This window comes from Haematobia irritans, chromosome 4 (assembly GCF_050003625.1).
Source record: "Haematobia irritans isolate KBUSLIRL chromosome 4, ASM5000362v1, whole genome shotgun sequence".
In the NCBI taxonomy this organism is placed as follows: domain Eukaryota; kingdom Metazoa; phylum Arthropoda; class Insecta; order Diptera; family Muscidae; genus Haematobia; species Haematobia irritans.
In genome coordinates, this window is record NC_134400.1 from 80,910,466 (window position 1) to 80,932,318 (window position 21,853).

General features: G+C 33.4%; 1 protein-coding gene across 2 annotated transcripts in view; it reads right to left on the minus strand.

Annotated features, from left to right (window-relative positions):
- Positions 1 to 7,582: 7,582 nt before the first annotated feature.
- Positions 7,583 to 21,853, minus strand: part of LOC142234685 (uncharacterized) — a 62,557-nt gene continuing 48,286 nt past the window's right edge. For both annotated transcript variants that reach the window (XM_075305862.1, XM_075305863.1), the window contains 2 exons: positions 8,891 to 9,168; positions 7,583 to 8,832 (listed from right to left, as the gene is read on the minus strand). In XM_075305862.1, coding sequence (XP_075161977.1) covers positions 7,954 to 8,832; positions 8,891 to 9,168 — 1,157 coding nt within the window. In that variant the 3' untranslated portion in view covers positions 7,583 to 7,953. The remainder of the gene's footprint in view (positions 8,833 to 8,890; positions 9,169 to 21,853) is intronic.

The window sequence follows — 21,853 nt, forward strand, 5'->3', positions numbered from 1 at the left end:
CATATATATATTTTTAGCCCGATTTATACAGATATGGCCACAGACTTAAATTTTACTCCAATGTACGTGAAATTTTGCACAGGGTGTAGACTTAACATTCTTACTATGCATGCCAAATTTGTCCTTTAGTCCGATTTATACACATATGACCACAGAGGCCAAATTTTACTCCGATTTACATGAGCATGAAGTGGGGGAATATTATATGGAAAACGACGGTGAACTATCTGAATGAGACAGGTAGCAATTTTTGGTTAGTAAAAACGGATTTAAATTGGATAAAAATCCTCAATGGAGCGAAAACATGAAATTTTTCGTGAATCTTGTTTTAACGGCTCTAAACCAATTACAAAAAAAAAAAACAAATTGAGCATTGTACACACATTATCGGCGAACCTATACAATCGTTGCCTATTTCTATATGTGCTACCATGGTGAGAAAAAAAGGAAGCGTCCTACAAGGCAAAAATGTGGGCAATGTAAAAATCCAGTCTGTGTGGAGCACACCTGGATTTTAAGTTGTTATTTCCTCTTCTTTTATTTGTATTATTTTCATATAAAATAATTCAAAACAAATCAACTAAAAGTATCTTAAACCACAATATTTACGTTTGTAAATAGTGGCAGATTTTGAAGAAAAATACAAAAATGTATTGAAAAATTGCGATATTGTAAAAATATTGTTAAATTTGTACACATTATGAAAGAGCACGAAAAATTAGCCACTGAGTCCAAATTTCATAAAAATCGGATAAATATTGTTGAAATGGCAAGAGTGTCAAAAATGAAATATTTACATTTGTATATAGTGACAAAGCTAGAGTTAAATGTGAGTATTAAAAGCAGGACAACAATAAATAATGCCAACTAAATACGGCCTTAAGAGAATAATGTATGCTTTTAGTATGAATCAATTTGATTTTTTGCTAAAAGCACCTATTTTATTAGTCAACTTTGATGACATCGTTCAATACAATATAAATAAAAATAGTTTACAAAATTTTTTTTTTTACTTTTCATTATAGATTGTCTTAACATTGTTATGTTTTATCCGCGTGTGTAAGGCCAAAGAAGAAAAACAAACGAAAATAAACCCTGGACAACAATCCAACTCAACTTCCAATACGTTGATGGAATTCAATTTATTTCACACATTTAATAAATGTAGAAGTTATAGTATTAAATGATTTACAGGTTTCATTTCAACATATCGTTAAAAATGACAAATTTTGTTGCTGAAAACATTTGTAGTTCTTATAGCAGTAAAAATGTATTGACATAGCATTAAAATGCAAATAAAAAGACATTAAGTGCACGAAATAAATTTCCATAAAGGGGAAAATGTAATTTTTTGTTGTTGCCTAAAATTGAACATTGTTTCATTAAGAAAATTAAGTTTTTCACTTAAAAAATAAAAACGAAAAACAAATAAAAAAATTACAAACATGTATGGAACTAACATGGTAAATGCAACATTTGGTATAACGCAAGCCAATTTCCTATCTTCCTAAAGTTTATTGTCTTTGGTCGCATCCATTTAATGCTTGTCTAGATCATGTAATTGTCGCGAAACCCACACCCTCAAAAAAGATCGCTTTTCTAACATATGTTCCAAACATATTTTGCAGGAAGCACATATATTATTGGATATTGCCGAAACATTATTATGTTTGTTTTATGTGAACATATTATATGTTTGGAAGCATTTTGAGCCCAAAAATATTACATGCTTGGAAGAATTTTCTCCCCAAGAAGATTGTGCTCATTCCCTCACCTAATTTTCACTTCCACGAAATTTTTAGTTTTTGGCACCTTTCTCTGTAATATAAATAATGTTGAAGAAATTATTCAATTTTATATAATTTTTTTTAAATTTTACCTTTCGCCTGGACGGAGAATCGAACCGGGAACCATGCAATTTGTAAGCCAACACACTACCACTGGGCTACGTAGCTGTTATAGTCACCAATAGACAATTATCGTTATAAGTTACATTTATATAGCATCCCATCAAAACAAGAGTCGCCAGAAAAGTAGTGAAAATTTTCTTTTTGGATTCGGAAGTGGTGCAAAATTGGCGCAGAAGCGATGATTTTAACATGGGCTTGTCATAGGATGGAAGTCCTCCATTTCAACTGCCGTTGCACTGAATTTGCATCACTTCTTAAGGTATGATGCGCATCCAGTGATTTGGATGTGAATAAAGAAATTTTGTGATATTTTGACAAATAAATACTTTTTACAATTTTTGTATGATTTTTAATGCATTATAACGCTTGTCTAGAACGTTTGACATCAAATATTTTTAAAAATTCGCAATTTTTCTAGAAAGGATTTAGCATTTTTTTCGACAACATTTAAATAATATGCACTATTTTATTACTTTTTTAATCTGTTTCTAACCCATTTGAAACAATAAAATTTTAAATTTCCCATTAAAAATATGAAAAAATCGAGTTATAAAAAAGTGACTCAAATGAACTTCCTGTGCAGTTAAAATAAAGAACATCTTTGGGAGGACATTTTTGGAAGTGCTTTTAAAGTTGTGCCTTAAGAAGAACTTCCAAATTTTTTTGCTGGGATAGTTTGCAGCGCCCACCAGCCCATGCAAACATAACATTATTTAACATTATATTATTAGCATACGTTCCGATTTCTTTTAACGAACCAAGAAAAAAAAAATTGTGCCCATAATGCCAAAATGATAAACAAAACACATGTCCACACATACATAAAATGCTGCTCTCAAGACGAAAACACACACCCAGAAAAAAGTGACCCCTTCTTTAAGTTAAAATGAACTCATTGTGAAGAAAGTTGAACTTCGTATAGCGCCAAAGACATTTTTATTTGTTTGAACGATGTGATTTTCGTAGAAATTAGGAATAATGCATTCCATATATTAGTTAACATGTTCCTATATTTATATACCACTATACTACAGAATGTAAAAATTTAACTAATTTGAATTCATATATGGAATGATTTTATTGAAATTTTTTCATTCATTTCGACAAATCTTACACATTTGTGGTAAAACTTTTACTTCATAATTAGAACTGCTTACCTTCGTTTTTAAATGCAATTTTATTTATTTCTATAAGCAATTTTATCTTCAATAAAAGACATGTTTTATTAATATATTGAATATATTTATTAAGAATCAACAGCATCGAATCTCTTTGAAATATTAGTTTATTATTCCACTATTTCCAATTTCCGTGTGATACTATCAACTGTAAAACGCACTTTTTCTTCTTCTTGCACTTTTCACTTTTAATAAGTTGCTGCCTAACGATTTTGTCCTCCTTTTACAATTTCAATACCTACAAATATAAAAAATCATAAAACATTTTTGTTGCAAAAGGTTAGCGTCACTGAATATTACCTGATAATTGAAGATTCCAAAATGAAGACAAATGAAAGGGTTGTTATTCTGCTGGTGTTTTCTTTCTTTATACACTATCACGAACATTGATAGATTTATTTAAAAAAAACGAAAATTTTTCTCACTAATTTAAAATAACAAATATTTTATATATTTTATTTGTTATTTATTATATTATTTTACCATATTATTTTTTAACAATCTCTCCGTATACCAAAACAACGCGATTCCAACTAAAAAAACAACCGACGCGCAAATATATCGACTACACCCACGCGCAAACACATCGATTACGATGACAGGTATCGATTACAGGTAGACAATAGAAATTTAGGAAAATTTCCTATATTCTAACAAGTGTGTTTCCTTAAGTTTTGAAAGGATTGCATACTTCTTAGTACGAATGAACTAAAATATTTTTCTATACCAAGTGTTGTTCGTATGTATGAAAAACTTTCTATTATAAAGGAAGTCGCAATTATCATTTTATAAGAAATTTTACTAATTTTGAGGAAACTTGGCTTTAGTTCGGTTTTTGTTTATTTTTACGAATGCTTTGTTATCGGTGAATAAAATTTTCTTTTTCAGTAGTAAATTCTTATACCCAGCGAAGAAAATAGTATGAGTAAAATTCCATGCCTTATTCTAGTTAATGAACTATTCCTAACTGCTTACAGTTTAGCATTTTTTACTGAAACGAGTAAATTTTATTATTTTTCACAAAAATGTACCTTAATGGAAATAAAATGGATAAACTATATTGATGAAAATTTTTTCCTTTAGTTTCGAAGGCACTTTTTTCTGGGTGCACGCTGTTTCTTTTTCAAATGTCCATTCTCTTGGTTCCGAATGTCTATTCTCTTTACTCCGAATACTCATTCTAATATTCAAATTAAATAATATTTAGACTTAAGCATATCAAATTTTTGGCCTTATAAAACATTTTTCCGAAACAACATACAAGCGGTTTCACAGAAATTGCTATCTTTTCATTCTCTCGCTGTGTTATGTTGATATCTTTCGTCAACCCTCCCGGTTTCCATCTCTATTTCTTTCTCTATACTCTCTCTCTCTCTCTGTCGCTCTCTGAATAAAATATCACAACATATATATGTTTACTCAAAATTTGTAAATTTATATATGTTTACATTCACACATGTTATTTTTATAAAACATTCATGCCCCAAACATAATATATTCTAACATATTAACATATGTGTCCCAAACATTTAGTGTTAGTTTAGGAACATTACATGTTTGCACTTAAATATATTGTGTTTAAAAATTGTGCCCGAAACACATTTTGTTTATATCGGAACATATGAAAAACATATTTTTCTAACAGTGCATGTATTTTGACTTTATAAAAATAGTTTTTGAGCAGAGAAAAATTTATGCTGGCAATAAGCATTTAAATTGTTCTCAAGTGCCGCAAACATGTTCTATTATTTAAACGATAGAATTTGAAACCATTAAATGGTCGGGAAAATCATGTACCTGACCATTGAATTTTTAAACTTTTTTTGCAGGGAAAATTTTATTTTTATAGTTACGCATAGACATGTCTGGAACCATTACATGGTCATAAAGACCATGTAATTTTTTTCGTGACCATTTAATTTTTTTAACTTTTTTGTTTTTGTTTTTTATATATAATCATTGAGCAGGTACATTTTCATTTTGCGCGTCAGTGTTGTATTGATTGTTGCTGGGAATGGACGGAGAATACGGAATTATTGTGTTTTGTATTAATTTATTTATTCAGAATTGAAGAATAGTTTATAAATAAATAAAGTTAATTTTGTGTTTTCTTTTCTCAAATGGCGTCCTTTTTTCGGCGATGAAAAAAGTTTTTTTTTTCATAAAGATCACAACATTTTTGGTTGTGACCATGTTCTTTTAACTGGAAGAAAAACATTTTGACAAATACCATAACATTTTAGTTCGTGACCATTATCTTTTGATTCAAACAAAATTCTTTTTAACAATATAATAACGCTTTAGATGAGGACAATTTTATTTTTCTTAGAACTACAGTGGGTAACAGCTTATTCCGTGCAGTAGAGTATTTAGCATCGAATCAGTTATAACATTAAAACTAAATAAAATATACTAAAAGTGTTAAAGTAGTTTTTGTAGACATGAATGTCTAGAATATATATAGTTTATTCAAAACTAAAAATTAATTTATTCAACAAAAGAAAAATAACAAAAATGAAAATTACTGATGAATTCAATGTAACAGCTTATTTCATGCAGGTAAATGAGTCTTGGTATTCTTAAAAAACTAATTTGGGAATAGTTCACATCAATATTTGGTGTGACCACCTTTTTGGTTTAGAACTGACTTAAGTCGTTTCGGCATCGAATCTACTAGTTTTTTGTAGTTTCTGGCCCAATTTTCTGCCATTCCTCCAACAGCGCCTTCTTCAGACTCTCCCTACTAGATATATGGTGTTTGCGTATGTTTTGCTCCAGCAAGGCCCACAAATTTTCGATTACATTCAAGTCTGGAGATTGTGCGGGTGGTGCCATAAGGTGTGGGCAATTCCATATGAGCCAGGACTGTACAATGCCAGATTTATGTTTATGGTCGTTGTCCTGGTAAAATCGAAAAGAGTCCTTTATGCCCAGTTGGGTGGCACTTTGAATTAAATTTTCTTTTAATATATTCAGGTACATTTCCTTATTCATATTTCGCTCTATGAATACTAGGTTACCGACCCCCGCTGCCGACATACAGGCCCAAACCATTACGTTCCCACCTCCATGTTTCACAGTTGGTCGTAAATTAACATTTTGTAGTTCAGTGTTTGGCTTCCGCCATACATAAGTCATGCCATCTGAGCCAAATATGTTAAATTTTGACTCGTCTGCGAAAATTACAGATTTCCAGAACTCTGAACTTTTAGAAATATACTCTTTTGCGAAGTTGAGTCGGTACTTCTGATTTTTCTTATTGATAAATGGTTTTTTTTTCGAGCAACTCGACCATTTAAATCATGGTTGTGAAGTACCCGACGAATTGTTTGTGCGATGCAAGCCTTCCCTAAGTGTTTCTCAACCTCAACAGCAAGTTTAGGAGCAGACATTTTGGGATTCACCTTGACTTTGCGGACAATATAACGCTCATCAGTCTCGTTAAAAATTTTATTGGGTGCTTTTCTGCCTTTATCTTGAATGCAATTTTCGTGTACATAACGCTCTATGATACCTTGAACGGTGGAGGAACTCATATTAACCATTGACGCAATTTGCCGCTGTGATTTTCCATTCTTAAAATGTGTTAAGACAAGTTAGCGCTGTTCAATTGTTGTGCGTTGACCCATTTTTATAACGAGCGTGTGTTGACTCTAGCATACGCAAAATTAAACTAATAGCCCTACAATAATATTAGCAAACACTCTAAAAAGAGTTATATAGGGAATACCGTTAGATAGAGTGCATATTATAGGAGTGGGAGCATGACAAAAGAGAAAAAATTGAGCATGCACGAAATAAGCTGTAACAGAACAATACATTGATTTGCAATTCTTTTCGATCTTTCGTCCATATCAAACATAAATTCTTACTTTTTTCTTTTCGCATGATGTGTGCTCAGTGTTTCTTTTTAAAGGGACGTTGAAATTCTAGCGAAAACGTTTCAACTTTTGGTGATACAATTATTTATATATTGAAATATTCACTGCACGAAATAAGCTGTTACCCACTGTATGTTCACTGTACATGGTCGGCACAAAAATATTTCCTATTATATTAGTGTGCTCTTCGAATATGATCGTGACAATCATGTTTCTTCTCTGCGTGTATACTAAATCAATTGCATTCTTAAAAGAAGTTGACTGCATAATTCATTTATTTTATATGAAATATTTTAATACTTACTGAGTTAAATGATTTATTAAAAATATTGTCTTATGATTATGAGTATGATGTATTAATTGAGTTATATGAGAATTTAGCCACACATAAATTTAGCCACACATAAATAAATAATTAATTTAAAAAATATTGTTATTTCGCTTAAAATTGTGGTATATTGTCGAAATTAAAAATGGAATTATGTGATTTTTTTCAAATATTATCTCGAACAAGAAGAACACTGGCTGCCTAATTCTTGTACATCAGCATGACTAGGAACACGAAAATAGCTGTTGTGGAATGTTATAAGAGTATTTTAAAACAAATTGGAAATTAATAAATGTACAAATCTAAAAGAAAAACTATTTATTTTTTAAGATAAACTTAATACATAGACATTTTGTAAGAATAAAAATGTAGTTGAAATAGTAGAGAAAAAATAGAAAAAATTGTTTTTGGACAACGATATCGAACGTTGTGATCCGATGGGTAATCTATGGATTATTACCCAGTTTATCTTTTTCATCGGCAATGCCAAAAATACAACTTTGTGACTCTTTCAGATCTATATAGATTTTTTCTACTATTTTATTAACATTAGATCCTCTCTTTGGTTAGCTTACAAATAATTACATTGCATGACTATGTTCCCCAAATCAGGAACTATATGTCTAGGTACTTTTGTATTGAGTAGTCAAAATTGTCTAATCATCACTTGGACACACGTTTAAATATCCATTTTGGTAAAACTCCAAAGCTAAGTCCTTCAGTCGAATATGATATTCAGGCGTTAATTTCTGTGTACATTTGATTTCCTTTGCGCTGCTATTCATCTCACTTATGACATCTAGGTTTGGTATGTTGTTAGGATCAAAAGTCACCGCTGGCAATATCCACATGCATACGGCTAGTCCATAGAGGACATGCTTATAGTATTCTTCTGTGATATTGTCCAATGAGTAGGTGCGAAGTAGGGAATCGAGATCTCTCACAGAGTGTGTAAATAGTTTCTCCAGAGTAGCCGACAGTTCAATGGAATAGGTTTCGAGAAGGTGCTTCGTATAAGTGTCCCTCAGATCGCGTTTTGTGCTGGTGTAGATGAAGTGTAGTAAATCGAATACAAGTGATGTGTAACGCATCGCTTGCAAGTCTAAAAATCGTACATCTCGTGGTAAGTAGCTCGACGCATTGCTTGTGTTCGAATTTTCGAAGGATTTTTCAGAATCCCTTCTGTCGTTGTTATCGATCTTTGTGGTTACAAACATAATATTGTTAACCCAGAGGTCTCCATGGCACATAACGCTCATATGTTCAGCTGGGTTACAGATATAATTTTGAATTTTTCCGAATAACTTGTTTTGGAGTTTTTCTATTAATCGTATTGGCTCTGTCAGACATCCATCGACGTTTGACGATCGTAAACTGTCTAGTGATTCTTGAATAGACGTTTCCAATATATTTCTGTAGAATTCTTCAGCCTCTTTGCAGTACACAATTTCGCGTACCTTTTTACATTTGTCCCAAAATATTTCGTTGTCCAATTGCTTGGCAGCAATAGATGCTGCATGGAGTTTGGCCAATTGCTGAAAGAGAAAACGATATTGTTTCGTGGTGTGGTGTGCATACTCACTGCTAACATACCTTCATAACAATTTCACAATAATTGAGTTCCAGGCCAACCAAACGATTTTGCATACGGAAGCCATCCTCCTTCAAGTCTTCTAATACGATGATTTCTCCCATGTCATCCTGGCCGGCAAAAAAACATTTGGGAAATATGGTGTCTACCAGGTACCGATCGAGTAAGGGAACTATGTGGTTGTATGCATTAATTTCATTGCAAAATGCTTCATCACATCGGTAAAGCTGTCTCCTGGATAAACTTGGTATTTGGCGTTTAATGATGACAGACATTGAATCTGAAATTATAAAATTAATTCACATCAGTATTTATATATGTAACATTCATAAGCTAATAGCATAGCTTAGGAGAGCAGACAAAATCAAACAAATTATAAATGAATTAAAAAATATTTTAAATGATTTATTGTATCTTTAGTGTGATAAAAGAATCATCGGAACCTATAGGTTGAATGCTTGTACAGGATTCCATTTTTTTTCAAATGCTGTACACGGATGAAAAAGTGCTGTTTTTCATATGTTTGAGACTCAAATTTTTAGCACATTATTTTTAAGTGCAAGCATATAATGTTCAAAAAATAGCATTACATGTTTGTGACATGTGTGTTAATATGTTAAAACTTATTATGTATGGGACATAAAATGTTTGTAAATATTATATGCTTGGATGCAAACATATATTAATTTAGAAATAGCCTATAAACATATATGTGTTCAAAAAGACAGACCTACAAAGTATGCTGCAAGTAAAAGTATGGAAGTAATCAATTGGCGCCTTAAAAATATATATATACACAAAGAAAATTTCATTAAAATTTTTTTCTACCAGTGCATGCCTAATGTGAAACATAATATGTTTGAACGATACAAACAATATTTTGTTTGGACCAATCATGAAAATATATATTGTTGAAGCAAAATGTGTTTGGACATATGTTACAGAAGCAATTTTTTTAAGGGTGTTTAAGGGTGTAGTAATTACAGTGTCATTCAGATACGTTCATTAATTCAAATTTGTTTTCAACGCCGATGTCACAAAAATGTATCGGCAGATATTAATAGACCCAAATCAAGCTTCGTTTCAAAGAATACTTTTCCGATTCTCCGAAAATGGCCCAGTGGAAGATTTTGAATTTTTAACCGTAACTTTTGGCATAAATTGCGCACCATTTTTGGCGATAAGAACGCTGCTTCAATTTGCCGAAGATGTACAACACTCATACCCAGGGATCCGGAGCGGTCCATTTTTTTCGCTCCGCTCCCGCTCCGGAGAAAAAAAAACCGCTCCGCTCCTCGCTCCGCTCCGAGAAAAAAAAAATCGCTCCGCTCCGCTCCACGCTCCGCTCCACGCTCCGCTCCACGCTCCGCTCCGCTCCTCTTCGAGAAAATTATAGTACAAACATTGTATTATTTGTTCAATTGAGTTTTATTTTATTTAGAAAAATCGGGCGGTACATATATGGGAGCTATAGCTAAATCTGAACCGATTTCGATGATTTTTTGCAAATATAGTTTGTGCTATAGAAGATTACATTTCGCCAACTTTGAGTAAGATCGGTTGATAAATAAGGGTTTTATGACCTAATTTGACAAAATCGGGCGATACATATATATGGGAGCTATATCTAAATCTGAACCGATTTCGATGAAATTTTCAGACCTAAAGGGTGATACAGAAGATTATTTTGTGCTAAATTTGACGACGATCGGTTAGTAAAAAAAGTGCAACGTGACCCCATTTGTCGAAATCGGGCAATACATATATATGGGAGCTATATCTAAATTTGATCCGATTTCTTCCAAATTCAGTAACGTTCGTCCTAGTGCCCAAAAAAACTTCCTGTACCAAATTTCATCAAAATCGGTTAATAATTGCGACCGAAATCCTGTGAACAACAAATACATGGACAGACGGACGGATGGACGGACGGACGCCAAGCGCTAGATCGACTCAGGAGGTGAGTTGATCGGTATATATTTTATGCACACAAAAAAATTTTTTTTGATTCAATCACGAAATTAATTGATCCAATTAATTTTTAATTGAAATGTCTTCAATCACAAAATGATAGTATCAATTAAAAAATTAATTGAAGGTCAATTAAAAAGTTAATTGATCCAATTAAAAAATTAATTGATACTATTATTTTTGTGATTGATTTTTGTTTCAATTAAAAAATTTGTTGAATCAATTAAATTTTTAATTGAATATTTTTTAAAACTCAATTAAAATTTTAATTGGAAAAATTTTCGTGAAATTTTTTTGTGTGTGGGGTCTAAAATCAATATTTCTTGTAGGCACATTTTTTGGCAGATCAAACTTGTTATACCCTAACCACTATGTGGTTTAGGGTATAATGACTTTAAAACAATGTATTGAAATATTTTATTAATTTTGAAGATTTTTTTAGAAATATTAAATCTATTTTGACTTCATTAAAGGAAGCATTCTAGGAAGCATATGTTAATTTTTCATTTTTTTAGATTTTTTTCGTCAGTTGTTATCAAAATCCTTTAAAAACGAGTTAACGAGTTATTTTTTTTCCATATTAGGGTTTCCTTTGAAATTTCAGGAGGGCTTGAGGACTTGAGGATATTCCCGAAGATAAATTTAAATATTTCACCTATGAGGACCATATCAGATTCTGGATTTATAAGAACCATTTTTGTTTGAGTTTTAGAGGAATCATTAACATCTCTTGTAAGTGTGCAAGAAAATTATAAAATAACGTCTTGATTTGAAATCTTAAATATGTAGAAGTAAAATCTGGAAATTTTACATTGAGTTTCAAGCAATTCAAGTGAAGTCGGTCTATATGGAGGCATTACCAAATGGACCGAGCCTAAAATACCAGAATATTTACAATTTCAGGCAAATCAGATAAAAATTACGGTTTCTAGAAACCCAAGGAGTTAAATCGGGAGATCGTTCTTATGGGGGCTATACTAAAACATGGACCGCTACTCACCGTTTTCGGCACACCTCTTTATGACCCGAAAATACCTCTAGATTTCCAATTTCAGGCAAATAGGATAAAAACTTCGGATTCTAGAAGCCCAAGAAGTAAAATCGGGAAATCGGTCTATATGGGGGCTATACCAAAATATGGACCGATACTCACCATTTTCAGCACACCTCTTTATGGTCCGAAAATACCCCTACATTTCCAATTTCAGACAAATTGGATAAAAAATACGGTTTCTATAAGCCCAAGACCCCAAATCGGGAGGTCGTTTTATATGGGCACCATACCAAAACATAGACCGATACTCACCATTTTTGGCACACGTATTTGTGGTCCTACAATACCTCTAGATTTCCAATTTCAGGTAAATTGAATAAAAACTGCGGTTTCTATAAGCCCAAGAAGTAAAATCGGGAGATCGGTCTATATGGGGGCTATACCAAAATATGGACCGATACTTACAATTTTTGGCACACGTATTTGTGGTCCTACAATACCTCTAGATTTCCAATTTCAGGCAAATTGGATAAAAAATACGATTTCTATAAGCCCAAGACCCCAAATCGGGAGGTCGGTTTATATGGGGACTATATCAAAACCTGGACCGATATAACCCATCTTCGAACTTGACCTGCCTGCAGACAAAAGACGAGGTTGTGCAAAATTTCAGCACGATTGCTTCATTATTGAAGACTGTAGCGTGATTACAACAGACAGACAGACGGACAGACGGACATCGTTATATCGTCTTAGAATTTCTCCCTGATCAAGAATATATATACTTTATATAGTCGGAAATCGATATTTCGATGTGTTACAAACGGAATGACAAACTTATTATACCCCTGTCACCATTCTATGGTGATGGGTATAAAAAACTTTATTTTAGAGAAATGCGTCTTCCATGTTAAGCAAAATTTGCATTCTTATTCTAAGGACATGGAATCTTTGACTTCACGACAATATTTTTTTCAGTGTAGAAAACTAAAAAATTAAATATAAATAAGATCGTTGAATTGCATTTATTTGACGTTCATTACAAACATCTTTGTAGTAATACGGGATGAAATTGATCGAAAGTACTGTTGTTACTTTTACAACACATACTAGATATATATTTTGACATTTGCCGTTTTTGAAAACAATTACTAAAAACCACGTTGTGTTTTCCCCAATGTACGTACGAACAAAAATACATATCGTACATTTTAAACGTTTACTCACACTACGCTAAGTACTAGCTAAATTTGAAATTACCTACACAGTGTAATTTCAAAGTTACACATTTCATTCAAGTAATATTTTATTCGGAGCGGAGCGGTTTTTCATTTGGAAACCGCTCCGCTCCCGCTCCGCTCCGGATTTTAGAAATGCCGCTCCCGCTCCGCTCCCGCTCCGGCAAAAAAAGGGCTTGCTCCGCTCCGCTCCACGCTCCGCTCCGCTCCGCTCCGCTCCGCTCCGCTCCGCTCCGGATCCCTGCTCATACCTTTTGGGCTCAAAAATAATAAAAGAAAATTTATACGTTGATGATGTATTAGCGGGTGGGCACACTATTGAAGACACAATCGCCGCTAGAAAACAATTAATCTGCTGGTTTCGAGTTGAGGAAATGGACCTCTAACGACCCACGTCTATTAAATGACCTACATCCTGATTTATTATTGCCTGTCAATTGGTTAGATCTTTCTGAAGGATCGTCAACGAAGACCCTAGGCATTCGATGGAATGTAGCGACAGATACTTTTTCATTCAAAGCGCCAACTGTTGAAGAAAGACAAATTTTCACTAAACGCGAAGTTTTATCGACATTGCCAAGTTTTTCGACCCTTGCGGCTGGCGTGCTCCGATTATTGTAGTTGCCAAATTAGTGATGCAGCAAGTCTGGTTAGATAAAATAGGGTGGGATGACACATTAAGACCCGTATTATTAATACTATATCTGTACGAAGATGGATTCGATTTTCACCCTCAAGCGCGGTCGAAATACACGGTTTCTGTGACGCGACAGAAAGCCCGTACGCTGCAACGCTTTATATTTGAGTAGAAATCGGAAACCAAGTAGACACTTTTCTTTTAGCAGCCAAAACTCGTGTGGCTCCAATAAAGAAAATATATCTACCGAGATTAGAGTTATGTGGAGCGGTTATGTTATCAAAATGCAATCATTCCAAATCTACAAATAACGCAATTTACGACACATTTCTGGACTGACTCCACCATAGTTTTAGCCTGGCTTCCGCCGTGTTCTTGGAACACTTTTGTCAGAAATCGAGTTTCGGAAATTTTAGAAAGCGTCGGTAATGAAAACTGGAATCACGTGGACTCTGAATCGACTCTGAAACCCAGTCGATATCGCAATTCGTGGTTGTTCACCACACGGACGAAAAAGGCTGTTTTTCATATGTTTGGGTATAAACATTATATGTTTGGAATTCAAATTTTTAAACACAATATTTTTGAGTGCAAACATATAATGTTCATAAACTAGCATAATATGTTCTAACATATTAACATATATGTCACATAAAATGTTTGTAAATATAATATGCTTGGATTCAAACATATATTAATTTAGAAATAGCCCATAAACATATATGTGTTTACAAAGAGAGACAAAGTGTATGCTGGAAGTAAAATAATGAAAGTAACCAATTGGCGCATTACAAATATATATACACAAAGAAAATTTCATTAAATATAGGAAAAATACTACGTGTGAATATAAACAAGTATAAATTTACATATTATGAGTAAACATATATATGTTGTAATATAAGACTTCGCCAAAAATTGTATATGCTTAAGTAAAATATTAAAATGAGTATTCGGAGAGAAAATTTATTTGGAACCAAGATAAAATATATTTGAAAAAAAGAGCATGAGTTTTGTTTATCATTTTCGCATTACGGGCACAATTTTTTTGTTTCGTCAAAACAAATCGGAACGTAGGACGAGTAAGTCAAAATATTCAAACAAAGGTAATTAAAGGGATCTTCATAAAAACTAACGAAAGGGCACTATACACTGAACAAAAAGCATGTCCGGTTCCAAAGATTGTGTCTCCACTTTAACAGTTTTGGTATTGATTCCGAACCAAAGAAGTGGAGAATACAAAGGATGCTTTTAAGTCACAATTCTTTTTTAAATGCGGTTTTGTGTACTTGACTCTACGAGGCACATTCCAATTTTTCGCTTTTTCAGTTTTTTTTCATATGCTATAAAATTTCCGTTAAAAACAAAACTTCCAGTAGAAATTATGCTATGTTTCAAGTAAAAAATGTCTTTAAAATAAAGTATTGAAAAACATATCTTATTTTTTAATGATTTTTGCCTTGTAGTCAAGATGCAAAAATGCAACAAATTTAAAGACAGTTTCATTAATTTTAAAGAATTTTTCTGAATTATTAAAGTCAAGTTGACCTTAGTCCAAAAATTTGTTCTTTCATGTTATGATACCCATTTTTAAGTCAAATCACTTAATTATAACGACAACACGACTTCATTGAAAGTATCGACCTTTGAACATGGAAAAAACTTTATATTAGAGAAATGCGTCTTCTAAGCTAAGCAAAAGTTGTATTCTTATTTTAAGGACATGAACTCTTTGGCCTCACGACAATATTTTTTCAGTGCACTCTTTTTAGAGTTGTGAAAGTAAAATGAAAACAGGGCGAAACAGTGAAAAATTAAACAGTAAGATCTATAAAAACAAAGATAAGTTCCTCTTTATTAATGAGTAGTCCAAGAGGAGTTGACGGATTTTTTCTAAAATAAAAGCGGGCATTGAGTTCGAGTTTTGCCGCTAAAATTATTTCTCATATTGGCGGCAAAACCAGAATAACATTACAACTTTTTCCGGTAAAGTGTATTATAACATGGTGGGGAAAGATCCAAAGCAACAATTGAATAGGTTTATTTTCTTTAAAAGAAATTATTAAAGAAAAGTAAAAGGGTAAATATGGCCATTTTAACTCGATAATACCAATTTATACCGGCCTTAAGAATTAAATTAAGTACAAAATTATTCGTTAATAAAAATTCATATTTATTTGTATTTCCAAATTAATGGTGTTACATGCTAGCAAACAATTGTTCACACCAAAATAAATTTATGTGCTGTTGTAAAATTACTGTTTAGAATTTAAATATAATGTGCTTTTGAATGGTTATCGTTAACCTTAGGATTTATTATTTATCACAATGGACTGAATAGTCTAAGTGAGCCTGAATCTTAATCGGGCTGCCACTTTAACCTTAACCTTTAACCTTAGGATTCGATGGAATAATATTTTCATATACTCGAATTCACGTTCTTCTTTTGTAAGAGTTTTTGAATTTCTTCGAAAATTTTAAACTTGTATACAAAAACCTTTATTTGTTACACAATTTTTATTGTTGCAATAAAAAAATAATATTTGATTTGAACTCAGTCCATTTCGTTTATATCAAGCACTTTTCTTTTCTGACTTTAAGTCTTTTATAAAACACACTTTACAATTTCGTAGTAAAAATTTAATAAAATAGTATGTAATGCTGAACACCTTTTCGGGAACTTCCGAACGAATCTGGAATATATGTTAAAAAATATATTTAAAAAAAATGGTGTTGGTCGAAGCAGGGATCGAACCCAGGACCCCTGTCACGCAGGGCGGACGACCAACCACTGCTCCACGCTGTCAACAAATGTATGTTTAACAATGTTATGTTTGCATCGGCTCGCGGGCGCCGCAAGCTATGCTATATAAATATAACTTATAACGATAATTATCTCTTGATGACCATAACAGCTACGTAGCTCAGTGGTTAGTGTGCTGGCTTACAAACTGTGTGGTCCGCTGTTCGAATCCCCGTCTGGCAAAAGGTAAAATTGAAAAAAAAAAATTATAAAATTTAATAATTTCTTCTACAATGTTTGTATTACAGAAAAAGGTGCTAAGAACTAAAAAAACTCATGGAAGTGAAAAAAATGTGAGGCAATATACAATTAGGCAGAAAACAAATTTTGAGCACAATATTCTTTGGGAGAAAATTCTTCTCAGCATATAATATTTTTGGGTCCAAAATGCCTCTTATCGAGTACTATCATATGCAATGCGGTTTTGGCGGAATACAGGTTCAAACCGATCTCGAATTGCGTTGGAGTATATATCCTCTTTTGAAAAACTCGCCTAATCATCGTTACTCAAAAACATTATTTTGCCGAAGAATATTTAGCTTTGACTCAAAAGAAGCGACTCTCGCCAAGCAGTGATGACCCTTCAGAGTTAGCGCCTTTGACCCCAGGACATTTTCTGATTGGTTCTCCATTATTGACCCCGGCAGACCCCGATATTTCTGAAGAGAATGTGACATTAATAAATCGGTGGACACGATTAAAGGTAATTTCTCAGAATTTTTTTCAATGGTGGAAATCGGAATATTTGAACAAATTACAACAAAACCTTGTCGTAAATGATTTAGTTATTATAAAAGATGATCACTTACCTTCAAATTTATGGAAACTAGGGAGGATTGTCAAAACCTACGAAGGCGCTGACAAAAATATTCGAGTAGTAGACATTAGAACCGCTAGCGGTATGCTCAGCCGACCCATAGCGAAGATAGTAAAATTTTTTTCGGACTGACTAGCATATCACAAATTCATCAAAAAACACGGTACTCACAAAACTTTTGTTACAGAAATGGCCGGGGTATTACCAGTTCGCGACCCTTCGCCAAACGGACCCTCTCGCCCCAATCGCCGACACCGACCTGCACACTGGTAGTACGCATGAGGTCTATGCCAGGACGACCATCCAATAAGATCATGCGCCTTCTTCCGGCGACAGACTCCATATCAACGGTATGAAACTGTAGAGCGCCGCAGCTACTGCCGTAACTGCCTGGCGCACAGTCATCTGGCTCCGGACTGCCCAGTCCTCACCGCGTGTCGGGAATGCAACCTCCTTCACCACACGATGTTGCATGGGGCTCCTCAGCTGCGGGAAACATTTGGACGCTATACGCCACCGCCGGTAGAGTTACCGTACCATCGATCGTCGGTTTTTATTCCCACAGCCCAGGTGGATATGATGGCTGAGGAGTCTGAGGACTGGGCCAGTGTAAGAGTGCTGTTATGCCAAGCTGCCACATACACCCGAGTTGCTTCATCGACCGTCACCCGGCTTCGAATCCCAACAAGGGAAAGAGATGGTCGTACCTTTGCCACAATCCGACTTAGAGCACGATGCTATGGAAGCCGCCTGGTATATAAACTTAGAGCTCTGCACTGTTAGAAAAATATGTTTTTCATATGTTCCGATATAAACAAAATGTGTTTAAACACAATATATTTAAGTGCAAACATGTAATGTTCCTAAACTAACACTAAATGTTTGGGACATCTATGTTAATATGTTAGAATATATTATGTTTAAGGCATGAATGTTTCATAAAATTCATATGTGTGAATGCAAACATATATAAATTTAAACATACATATGTTGTGATATTTTATTCAAAGCGACAGAGAGAGTATAGAGAAAGAAATAGAGACGGAAACCGGGAGAGTTGACGAAAGATATCATTCATTCTTAGTCATTTATTTATTTATTTATTTATTTATTTGTTTAAATTTCTACTAACACGACAAGGATTTCTCCTTATAAGTGATGGTGTTAGGAACAAAGATTTAATTACATTGGAATATGAGGTTATAAAAAAATTAAATTAATGTGAATAATATGTGAAAATGTTTTTATATTGCAATATATTGAGGTAATTATGCTAATATTTGAGATATTTCTTTTTGAATTTAGACATGTTACCAATTGTTTGTATATGATTTGGGAGGTTGTTCCAAAGACGAATGGTGGATATGTAAAATTGCCTTTCAGATATTAGGCTTTTATATCGGAACTGGATTATTCGATTGCCACGATTTGATTTGGCAAATTGAAGTCTCTCGAAGAGATAATTTGGTTCTCGGGTATAGATGAGTTTATGTAAAAATATCATTGATTTAAACTTCAATAGATTTTCAAAGCTCATGTTGAAAATTGTATACGCAAATTCAGATATTCGTTCAACATAACACAGCGAAAGAATCAAAAGAGAACAATTTCTGTGAAAAAGAGAACAATTTCTGTATGTTGTTTCGGAAAACTGTTTTATGATAAGGCCAAAAATTTTATATGCTTAAGTCTAAAGATTATTTAATTTGAATAAAGAGAATAGACATTCGGAACCAAGAGAATAGATATTTGAAAAACAAATAGCATATGTTTTCGCCTTGAGAGCAGCATTTTATGTATGTGTGGACATATTTTTTGTTTATCATTTTGGCATTATGGGCACAATTTTTTCCTCGGTTCGTTAAAAGAAATCAGGGGTCTTCATAAAAATAACGAAAGGGCACTATACTCTTTAGAGTTGGGACAGTAAAATGAAATAAGGAGGAAATAATGAAAAATTACACAGTAAAATGTATAAAAACAAAGTTTAGTTCCTCTATATTAATAAGTAGTCCACGAGGAGTTGACGGATACCTTCAAATATAAAAGCGGGCATTAAGTTCGAGTTTTGCAGCTAAAACAATTTAAAAAGTTTATTTTCTTTAAAATGAATTATTAAAGAAAAAGAAAAGGCATTTTAGAGCGATGGTGTTAAATGCTGGTAAAAAATGTTCACGCCTAAATAAATTTATGTTTATATTATAAAATTATTTATGTATGTTTATATTCGACTCCACGTTCTTCTTTTGTTAGAGTTTTTTTAATTCCTTCCAAATTTTAAATTTAAAATATTTTATCCAAAAATCAGTCAATTTCGTTTATATCAAGCACTGTTACAGACTATAAATCTTTAATAATCCACATTTCGAAGTTTCATTATAAAAATTTAATATAGTATAAATATAAATGTGTAAATTAAAAAAAAAGTGTTCGGTCGGAGCAGGGATTGAACCCACGACCCTTTGCATGCAAGGCAGACATGCTAACCACTGTTCCACGTGGCAAACAAATGTATGTTTGTGTTAAATAATGTTATGTTTGCATGGGCTCGTGGGCGCTGTAAACTATGCTATATAAATGTAACTTATAACGATAATTATCTACTGGTGACTATAACAGCTACGTAGTCCAGTGGATAGTGTGTTGGCTTACTAACTGTATGGTCCTCGGTTCGATTCTCCGTGCAGGCGAAAGGTAAAATTTAAAAAAATTATAAAAGTGAATAATTTCTTCAACATTATTTGTATTACAGAAAAGGGTGCCAAGAACTAAAATATTTCGTGGAAGTGAAAATTACGAGTATGTTAGGCAATGAGCACAATCGTCTTTGGGAAAAATTCTTCCAAGCATATAATATTTTTGGGCTCAAAATGCTTCCAAACATATAATATGTTCACATAAAACAAACATATTAATGTTTCGGCAGTATCCAATACTATATGTGCTTCCTGCAAAATATGTTTGGAACATATGTTAAAGAAGCGATTTTTTTGAGGGTGTGGTGACTCGTGACCTATCCAGACGCTCATATTCCGACCCCATCATTGAGGACCCTGCTGCAAATATGGATGATCATGAGCTGGCCGATATCGATCCCAGGGGCAATGAGTCAATTGACGTGGAAGTGGGCGCGAGTGCTTATGCCTACTTACGGCGAGATGGAGTCGTACAGACGGGTCTTGGCAGAGTGTTTGCCCAACTCACGGATTGGGGTTATGTTTTCGTGAGACCAGTCAGTAGTCCAACCGAGGTCGGCAACCAATAAGGTAAGGTAAACTACACTCTTTCGCGGGGGCAGAATGTTCAAAGTTTCGTTTAACCCGTTTTGACACACTGTGCGTAGCGGCACAAATAAATTTTAATCTTTGTGTCCATTTGTTTTTCTATTTGTTTACCTGGAAAGTTGCCCTTTGATAGATGCTTGTAGTTTTGTCACTAAGCTTTGCATCGGCTACTAGGTATCACTCAAGAGGGCAACGAACCAGTCTTGAACCGACCATCAATTCGCGCACGCATAATCGATCTCCCCCCGCGATAAGTTACGAGTGTAGTGAAAGACATTAGTGAACAAAAACAAGTATATACGGCCGTAAGTTCGGCCAGGCCGAAGCTTATGTACCCTCCATCATGGATTGCGTAGAAACTTCTTCTAAACACTGCCATCCACAATCGAATTACTTAAGTTGCGGTAACGCTTGCCGATGGCAAGGTATCTTAAAACCTCCTAACACCATCTTCTAAATTGTATGTAAGTCCATACGTGGTATATATTAAATCAAAAAAGATCGATCCAATACGTATATAATTCAGTTTGACAAAGTAGACATAACATTTTGACAAAATTTTCTACAGAAATAAAATTTTAACAAAATTTTCTATAGAAATAAAATTTTCACAAAATTTTCTATAGAAATAAAAATTTTGACAAAATTTTCTATAGAAATAAACTTTTGACAAAATATTGTATAGAAATAAAATCTTGGTAGATTATTTTTGGCTCGAGTGGCAACCATGATTATGAACCGAATAAAATTTGAACAAAATTTTCTATAGAAATAAAATTTGGAAAATCTTTCTCAAAATTTTGACAAAATTTTCTATATAAATAAAATTTTGGTAGGTTATTTTTGGCTCTAGTGGCAACCATGATTATGAACCGATATGGACCAATTTTTGTGTGATTGGACCAATTTTGGTATGGTTGTTAGCGACCATATACTAACACCACGTTCCTAATTTGAACCGGATCGGATGAATTTTGCTCCTCCAAGAGGCTCCGGAGGTCAAATCTGGAGAACGTTTTATATGGGGGCTATATATAATTATGGACCGATATGGACCAATTCTGGCACGGTTGTTAAAGATCATATACTAACACCATGTTCAAAATTACAACCAGATTGGATGAAATTTGCTTCTCTTGGAGACTTCGCAAGCCAAATCTGGGGATCGGCTTATATGGGGGCTATATATAATTATGAACCGATGTGGACCAATTTTTGCAT